Genomic DNA, 9,623 nt, shown 5'->3' with positions numbered 1-9,623 from the left:
GAGTAGGGAATGGGGATGGCTGGAAGAAGTAACCTTTCAGATGAATGTGATCAAAACAAAGATGGAATTCTTGAAGATCTTAACATTTTATTCTTGGTATTTGCTTGAATCAGAGATGGATGACACCATCATCTGTTACATGATTCAAAACAAAATATGAGCACTGTAAAATATTATTGTAAATTATGCACTTTTTTTATAAAAAAGCAAAGTTCTTAATGTATAATTTAGCAGGCCTTGAACTAAAAATTTCCTGCTTCATTAGCCCAGGACCTAGGACTCTGGGATTAAAGGTGTGAGCCTCCACCCTGCTAAACAGTAACCCAGGAAAACTTGTGGATATTTGCTTGTGCAGATTGGAAACAAGGTTGATTCAATATACTAGAACTCACTATTGGAAGCATTAGTGAAAGCAACCAGGGGAAGAAGTGGGTGTGGTCTTCAGAGACTCCATAAAAGGAGACTCCAGGGACTAACCAGGTTCATTGTTCTCCAGACTAGACAGAGTGTGTTTCCAAACTTACTAGCTCCAGACCCTGCTAGATCTATCACCTCCACACATTGAGAATTTGACCCCAGAGCTGAAGTAACATTAGTGCATCTCTACCAAACACTGCTGAGGCCTGAGAAAATTTCTTGGGTGAGTGAGAAATTCACAAGGGAAAAGTACATTATGTTTTTTAGTTTTAATTAATTACAAATCTGAAGGTTCTGTTTAGAATTAACATTTTTACTGTTTAACAAAAAAAAAAGTGATTTAGTTGCCATTTGGTCATCTTTCTTCCTATATAATGTGGGTTAAAATTATGGATATTTTTAGATTTGTCATAATGAACATTCTAGATAGTCTGATGTGATGATCTGGGGGATTGTTACAAGATACTTTTCAATTTTGTGCTTTGCCAAATTATAAAATATTTTAAGAGTGTTTTCTTTTGTATGTACTTCATAGATGCAACACTAACACCTCCAAATAATGGATATACATATAATATATAATGATTAAATGCTCCAAATTATTTGGAAATATATCAGAATTTAGAGATATTTAGGAACAGCATAGAAGTAATTTTTTCTGTTTTTAATCACTGAGTAGTATTCCATTGTGCAAGTGTACCACGTTTTCATCATTCATTCTTCAGTTGAGCAGCATCTAGGTTCTTTCCATCCTCTGACTATTATGGATAAAGCTGCTATGAACATAGATGAGCAAGTGGCCTTGTGGTACGGTGGAGCATCTTTAGGGTATATAGCTAGGAATGGTATATCTGGGTCTTGATGTACAATGTTTCCCAGTTCTCTGAGAAAACTCTAGATTGATTTCTGCAGTAGTTGTACAAGTTTTCACTCCCACCAGCAATGGGGGATCATTCCTCTTGCTCCACATGCTTGCTAGAATGTGCTGCACTTGACTTTTTGGTCTTAGCCATTCTGATGGGTGTAAGATCTAATCTTGGTGTCATTTTGATTTGCATTTCCCTGATGACTAAGGACACTGAACATTTCTTTAACTGATCATTAGAGATTTCTCTCTTGAGAACTCTCTGTTTAGCTCTATACCACATTTTTTAATTGGGTTTTTTGGTTTGCTGGTGTTTAATTTCTTGAGTTCTTTATATATTTTTGATATTAGCTTTCTGTCAGATGTAGGGTTAGTGAAGATCTTTTCCCATTCTGAAGGCTGCTGTTTTGTGCTATTGAGAGTGTCCTTTGCCTTGGAGAACTTTTTAAATTTCATGAGGTCCCATTTATTGATTATTGATCTTAGTGCCTGAGCTGTTTTTATTCTGTTTAGGAAGTTGTTTCCTGTACCAATGAGTTCAAGTCTATTTTTCACTTTCTCTTTCATTAGATTTAGTGTATCTGGTTTATGTTGAGGTCTTAGAACCTCCTGAAGTGGAGATTTGTGCAGGGTGATTAATATAGATCTATTTGCATTCTTCTGCATACAGACATTGAGTTAGACCAACACAATTTGTTGAATGGTTTTGGCTTCTTTGTAAAAACTCCAGTATCTGGGTCTATTTCTGACTCTTCAATTCCTTTCATGAACTTCTCTGTTTTTATACTAATAACATGGGATTTCTTACTATTGCTCTGTAATACAGCATATCACGGATGGTGATACCTCAGGAAGTTTTTGGTTCTTGTATTTTGTTTTATTGTATAGGATTGTTTCAGCTATGCTCGCTGTTTTATTTTTCTATATGTAGTTGAGAATTGTTCTTTTAAGGTCTTTACAGAACTGTGTTGGAATTTTGGTAAGAATTGCATTGAGTCTTCTGGGCTGCTTGATAATCTACCATGTTGGTAGAATTGGCTATTCCTGACAGAGCTTGATATTGAGTTGGAAGGCTACATGCAGTTAAAGGCAGCATTAATCACACCATTCCGTTTATAATAGTACATTCTGGTTAAAGTCTGATACAATCCTCAGTTTCTCTGATTTTAGTTATCTCTGTTTACTTTCAAAGCATTATGGGGTGAGTTGTCTAATATACAAAAAAATTAACTTCATGGAAAACATGACCATCAGAGAAGTTAAGGCCACCTCATTTTTCTAATCGTTGAAAATGAGTGTTAGTCCTGGATTTTGAGTTATTTCTCAACCACCTATATAGCCATTTGACTCTATCAGTGTCAAATCCCAGGAACTTAAGTTATTTTCACAAAATTGGCCTCAATCAAAGCAAGATTATTTCTTTTGTAAAATTTAAAACCGATGAAAAATGGGAACCCTATTAGTTAGATAACTAAGTCTCAAATAGTCATGAGAGCTTCCTTTATGTCTCAAGATTTTCCCTCATAAACTCAAGGCAGGAGTTGTGTCTTTGGGAAGCAAACAATTTCCACAGAGGGTTCTCCTAGTATTCAATTGATGTTATTTAGGATTGGTATGAAAATGACTTCTCAAGTGTGTGAATGATTATTGGGTTTGATTTTTCAGATGCAAAGTTCCACCATAAATTCTATTGAGATAATTGCACCATTTCATGGGTTATGGTCTCAAACTAAAGAAAAAGCAGAAGAGGAGCTGAACATAAGTTTTCTTTGCTTCCCACTGTGATGTTGGATGCCAGGAGACCAGCTGCTTTGAACTCCTGTCACCATTTCTTTCACAGCATGATGGCCAATACTCTTGAGTTATGAGCCATCATAAAGTATTATTCTTGGCAAGTGGTGGAACAAAGGAAACTTAATGTGATATCAAACAAAAGCATTTAATGGACAAGGTGTGAAGTAGGGTTTATTTTATTGAATAGAAAAGAAGGAAGTGTTCTACTAACGTACGTCTGCAATGAAAGGCCAGCTGTGGAGTTGATTGACTTTGGTCACTTTACAGTGTATTTTTCCTCCCACATTGTTTTTTTCTACATTGAAGATGGCTATGGCCTTGAATCAATGTACCAATCTGGGCTGAAGTCTCCAGGAGAATTGCAGATGGGAAGACACAGAAGGTCATCAGATCCTCTGTGTTTCCATAGAGAAAAGTGTGCCAGGAATTATCAACAACTATAAACCTATGCTTCATTTTCTTTTTGGTCATACAAAAAATGAATCCTGTTTTGACACAGACAGAACTGAATCACAACTTAAATTAGATTTTGTGAAGTTTCTTGCTTCTCTAGTGCCCAATAATAGTAATTCTGTTTCTTTCCTCAGGAAAATGGAGTCAGGCATCTCACAGGCTTTCCAGGAAGAGCTCACTTGCTCCATATGCTTGGGCTGCCTTTCAGACCCAATCACCATAAGCTGTGGACACAGCTTCTGTCGGGCCTGCCTCTGCCTTTTCTGGGAAGACCTGCAAGTTCCTGTCCACTGTCCCCCGTGTAGGCATCCATCCCAGCAGAAGGACTTCAGAACCAACGTTGTTCTGAAGAAGCTGGTGTCCATTGCCAGACAGGACAGCCTCATGAAGTACCTGAACTCTGAGGAGCACAAGTGTGTGACCCACAAGGAGGCAAAGAGGATCTTCTGTGAGGAGAACAGGATCCTCCTCTGTCAATGGTGCTCTGACTCTCAAGAGCACAAGGGTCACAGACACTGTCCCATTGAAGCAGCTGCTGAGAGGCAAATGGTAAGTAATCGTTCTGAGAGAACATGACAGCTGGAGAGAGGAGGCTTAGGAGAGCACAGGAAGATTCCTGTCCTGATGATGTTGAAACAATTACATTCTGAATGGAGGCTTTTTTAAAACAGCTGATGGAGAAAGGGTAATCACAAATGTAAACACAGTTTCAGAAAATAATAATGTAAAGACAATTTCTAGTTTTATGATTCACTATGCTCAGGTCACTGGAAAATGACATAGTAAATTCATATCTTTAAAAATGTCCATGACTGGAGACTAAATGAGAAAAAAAAATACATTGGAATTAGCTAGAGAGAAGGATCTGGGCATCCCAACCAGATACAAGTTACCCAGACAGTCAGGCTCATAAATCACTTAAGTGAGCAAAGGGTTATGTTGTATTTTTTATTTCTCTTCCCTGAAATCTAAAATTCATAGTCAACAATAGTAAAAAATAAAGGATATTGTGATCCTTCCACTCTCCCTACAGTAATGTGTTCATTGCCTAAGAGTTCATCAGTAGGATTTATTTACCTAAAGTGGATATTTTTTACTTTTTACAGGAGAAATTTCTAAATCTAATGGCATCTTTATGGGAGAAGCTCCAAGAAAATCAGGAGAGTCTAAATGCAGAGAACAGAATGTCAACTCAGTGGATGGTGGGTATGAGACTGATGCTGAAAATCAGCTTGAAAATAGGTTGAGGCAGCTCTCTTGCAAATCTGCTCATTCAAAAGTTGAGAATAAGGCATGGGTGTTGATAATAGGAAAACCTTTTCTGCAGGCCTCTAATTCTGAGTGTGGTATACAAGTCTGCACTCAGAGAGCATGGCCAAGCTGTGGCAGAGAATGTTGAGACTAATGGGTGACTTGCTGACAGTTTGGCACAGTGCCTTGACTCTATGGCTGTGTCATGATATTTAATCACTACATGCAGAATTTCAAATTTGTATGAAAGTATGAATTACCAATGAATACCTTTTCTTCAGGTGGCTCAGGATATCATTAATTTGATAAAAATTCTTAGCAAAATTATGGGTTCATTGATTGTGCCATTAACAAAGTAGAATTGAATGAAATAAAATAATTTCCATTTCTGAAAATACAGCAAATCAGTGTGCAGCACACTGACAGGATCCACTAGTCGAATTTAAACATAGAAGAAGTCAGTTGAGAGGATAAAATGTTCTGTAAATGTGATCTAGAATGTCCCTTTTTCTTCAGGACTACGTGTCTCTTCAGAAAGAAATGATCAGGTTAGAGTATAGGAAACTACAGCCAGTCCTCTATGAAGAAGAAAAGCAGCATATAGAGTGTATGAGAAATGAAGCCCAATGTATTTTAGAACAACTCAGGAAAAGTAAAGCTCTGATGGTCCAAAAGAGGAACCAACTGAAAGAAATGTATCGGGAGCTGATGACAATGTCTCAGCAGTCATATATGGTACTGCTCCAGGTGAGCATGGAGGAGTTCATGAAAGGGCTTTGTTATCTGAGGCCCACACTCTGGCTCTTATACCTAAGATAGCTGTCTACATTCCCTGCAATTATTGTCAGTGGATTTCCTTTTTAGGGATAACCTGGAGACACTAGTTTTTGCCATGATCTTAAAAGAACAAGCTTTTGACAGTGTGTCAGTAGATTCCCTATTAAATATCACATCTTTTTTTTTGTTTTTGTAGCTTGCTTCTTTGAAATCCCATTTTCAGTTATTCCTGTTACCAAACATTCCAGTGAGCTTCTACTTGAATATTTCACCTCTATTTATACACAGTTTACCTAATTTCTTCTTTTTAAAGCTGTGTTTTTGAGGGTACTTTGGGAAATAGTGGTTTTGATATATGGTCTTCTTTTTGTGGTACTAGCTGGCTTGAAACTCACAGTTATCATAAGTCCTTAAAACTCTAAATTCTGGAATTATAGCTATGAGGTACCAGTCAGGGGTGAAGTCACAGTTTTGAAGTATTCTCCATAAAAAGTATTCCTATGCTTTGTAGGCAGGCTCAAGGAAAGTCCCCTTTGCAAAGCAAAGTACAATCACTATGCATTTTCTTCTTCAGTGTTACTTTCACAGTGTGAGTTCATCAAGATTTCTCCTCTGCTAATCTTAGTTGGCTTTATTCTGAGACATGAAAATATATTTGCAGGGTGGATCAGTTTGATGATGACTGACATTTATCTGAACTTTATAATCAAACATTGTATGCCATGTCTTCAGAAATCTTAACTATTCTTGTTGTCTTTGCAGGATTTAGAAGACATCTTCAAAAGGCAAGTATAGTCATCATTGCAAGCCAGGATCCTTGAAGTGTGCTATAAAATTGACGAAGCTGCCTTAGCAAACTAAAAATATACTTTAGATAGGAATACTCAATTGCTTGTGTATGATGGTTGAGATTGGTTTCATGTACATGACATTTGTTCTTCTTTACCAGAAAGTGCCTTTACTTACTACATAATAGTGAAGCAGTGTATACAAGAGGGCTTGGTGATAAAATATCTACTTTTGAAATCATAAACCTTGAAGTACATCACCCTTTTTTTCTAGTAGTAGAAGAAATGGCAGAATGCATGGAAAACCAAATGGGAAGCCCGAAGGCTTCAAAAAGAACATCTGGGGGAAACAGCCCTGTCTTCTGTTCGTGGGGTCACTATGATATCAGAAAATGCTTGTGTGAAAGATGTTCAGACAAGTGTTTATTTGTACTAATTAGATTTGTTCTCTTTATGTGTGTGCATGCATGCATGTGTGCCATTGTACATGTGTGGAGGTCAGAGGATGACTTTCAGAAGTCAGTCCTTTCCTTCCACCACAGGTTCCTGGGATTGAACTCAAGTTGCCAGGCTTGTGTGGGAAGGGATTTAACTCCTGAGTCATTGTCTGAACTTGGAGTGAGCATTTCTCCTCATCAGTGTGATGGTGTCTTTAGCACCAGGCAGATCAAAGTCTTCCTCTCCTTGCAGAAGTGAGTCAGTGCAGCTGTGCATGTCCCAGGTGATGAAACCAGAGCTCAGTGTCCTGCCCATCACTGGACTGATTGAGAGGTGCAAGTGCTTCCTAGGTAAGTATCAGCACTACTGAAATGACCAAAGTTGCCCTTCAACAATGACATAAGTGTTGTGTATATGAATTTGTAACTCCTCTGAAGGTTATGTCATTGTAAGTCACATTTCTAATAGTGTTTATTCATGTGGTCACTTAACAAACAACAAGCATAAATGAACATGAATATAATGTTGTATGTGATCCAGGATGAAAATATAGTAACACCTGTTCCTTGAGACATAAGAAATGATAATTAATTCAGGACCATCTAAATCATTCTAAGTGTTGGAGTTATTTGATTGTTTTCCCTTAATCATTTTAGCAGTTGAATTTTTTAAAAGTATGTTACACTTCTTAGTTTAAAAATATATAAAATATAGTGGTGTACACTTGTAACCCCAACATTAAAATGTGGAGCCATGAGGATTGCCTATGAGTCTGAGGCTAGCCTGTTTGAAATAGGGAGTTCCAAGCCAGTCAAAAATATATACCAAGGCTCTCTATCAAAAAAGAATTTAGTAAACATAAAATAACTATATACACCAAGGCATATATCATGAGCAATAAAAATAAAACAAATAGATAGGTCAAGAGGCAGTGTCTTAATTCCCCTGTTAGATCTAAATGTGAATTGTGACTTCATATGGAAAGAGTATCAGAGGAGGGAGGGGTTAAACCAGACAATTACAACCAGGGAACCACTTCTAATGCACATTTATTCTTTACTTGAGTATAAACATGAGTGCTTACATGCAAATAAAAATACCATCATCATTGCTTCTATTTTAGAAATAACTATTAATGGAAACAGGTAAGGACAGTCTTTGCTCCAGACCTAGCTGCAAAGTACACATCTTCCATTTGCCAGGTGTAATGAAAAGCCACCTCTACAGCATCAGCAAATTTTTATCAGGATCCCATTCAGTTTCTTGTGGAATTTCTTGACTTTGAAGTATTTGAGCTACATTTAACCTGCTACCCTTAGCCTTCTCTTTTATAATTCAGGCAATCTCCAGGTACCTCTCTCACCTAAGAATTGTAAACAGTCTTTTCAACTAAATAGTTGTCTTTTGCCTCTTCCTACAGTGAACATATTCTTTGGAAATGCAATCTTACTCCATAACAAGATGAACCTATTTGATGTCATGAAAAGATTCACCTTTAGCTCTCACCATCAGGAGACATCTGTAGGATCAGCTGGACACTATTTTGCTTCCTGTGGATCACAGAGCTTCTTCTCTAGGAAATATTACTGGGAGATGGATTTAATGGACTCTCCTGACTGGGCTGTAGGAGTCTGTGAGGATGAGTATTTAACAAATAGAAGGCAGCAGACTGAACCTGAGGGTGTGTTTCTCCATGTGTGTGTGAAACAGGGCAATCAGTACAGTCTCCTCACCACCTGCCCAGTAGTTCACCACTATATAGAGAAGCCAGTGGGCCGGGTTGGTGTGCTCCTTGATTGTGAGGGTGGATGTGTGAGTTTCCTGGATGTAGCCAAGAGTTCCCTCATGTTCAGTTACCCTCTGGGTGCCTTCAATTACCCTGTCAGGCCTTTCTTCTCCTTTGGTGGCACATTTTGATAGAAAGCTGTAATCCAGTACTTCAGTGCTGTTTAAGTATTTCCTAATATAATGTTATTTTTTGCCATTAAATATTAAAATACCATTAAATATAAAACATGGTTAACTGTGTTTTCTTTTCTTTGTGGCCCCCAGAGTCTACCCAGAACACCTTTTAAAGCAGGTTTCTCTAGTTTCATTTTTTGTTTCTTAGTTTTTGCATACATGTCAGAAGTACTAATTAGGAATGAAGCTCAAGTTCAGAACTAAAGCCCTTTTTAAATATGCTCAGGAACCCAGTTGGATTTAGAATCATAAAAATATTATTTAGATGTAGGATGCTATCTTAATGCTTCCTAGCACTGATGTGTATTGTGCTGGCTAATTTTATTTTAAATTGACACAAGATAGAGTTTATGTGGGGGAGGGATAGTTGGGTGTGGATGGGTTGGTGTGTGTGTATGTAGACTTGCCTGCCCGGGAACTAGCTCTGTAGACCAGGCTGTCCTCAAACTCACTAAATATCACGACACATCTTCACTTTTAAATGTTCATTGCAATGACTCATTGGTCTGGTTCAAGTTATCTGGCTTTCTGATTCATCAATATTAGGTCCTCAATGGGACTCCTTTCAGTTATGCTATTGTTGCCCTGTGTTATAAAAATCCTGCAGCTTTAAATCAGCAGGATTGGCCAGCCTCTTCATATGTCCCAGTCCTTCACAGATGATACAGATATTGGGATGGGCCAACTCTGAAACCTGGAGCTGAGCCTGGGTGATAGCAGAGCTGGTTGGCCCATTGACTCTCCCTTATCACCACCACCAGGGTGAGCTCTCCAGCACTTCTCTTTATAGGACTCCCAGTGCTGCCATGGGCAGGTGGCAAGGTCAGCTTTCCTGATCTCATGCCCTAAAGCTGGGCAGCTCTACCACACCCATGACT

The 9,623-nt window shown here is 38.1% G+C and overlaps 1 protein-coding gene across 1 annotated transcript; it reads left to right on the top strand.

Moving 5' to 3' along the window:
* Positions 1-3,667: 3,667 nt before the first annotated feature.
* On the top strand, positions 3,668-8,700 carry LOC132654851 (tripartite motif-containing protein 43B-like). Its single transcript, XM_060386133.1, has 5 exons — positions 3,668-4,078; positions 5,297-5,527; positions 6,320-6,342; positions 7,036-7,133; positions 8,204-8,700. Exons 1-5 carry the CDS (start codon positions 3,668-3,670, stop codon positions 8,698-8,700), a joined length of 1,260 nt encoding a protein of 419 aa, XP_060242116.1.
* Positions 8,701-9,623: the final 923 nt, after the last annotated feature.

This window comes from Meriones unguiculatus, chromosome 6, assembly GCF_030254825.1.
Source record: "Meriones unguiculatus strain TT.TT164.6M chromosome 6, Bangor_MerUng_6.1, whole genome shotgun sequence".
NCBI lineage: Eukaryota > Metazoa > Chordata > Mammalia > Rodentia > Muridae > Meriones > Meriones unguiculatus.
The sequence above is the reverse complement of the archived record's forward strand: the minus strand, read 5'-3'. Positions and strand labels throughout refer to the sequence as shown.

What these genes read in the sequence shown, in the direction of transcription:
- LOC132654851 (XM_060386133.1), top strand. Translation starts at nt 3,668, where the DNA reads ATGGAGTCAGGCATCTCACAGGCTTTCCAGGAAGAGCTCACTTGCTCC. An exon ending in TTAGAAGACATCTTCAAAAG is followed by an intron (nt 6,343 to 7,035) that starts GCAAGTATAGTC and finishes CTCTCCTTGCAG; the next exon opens with AAGTGAGTCAGTGCAGCTGT. An exon ending in GAGGTGCAAGTGCTTCCTAG is followed by an intron (nt 7,134 to 8,203) that starts GTAAGTATCAGC and finishes CTCTTCCTACAG; the next exon opens with TGAACATATTCTTTGGAAAT.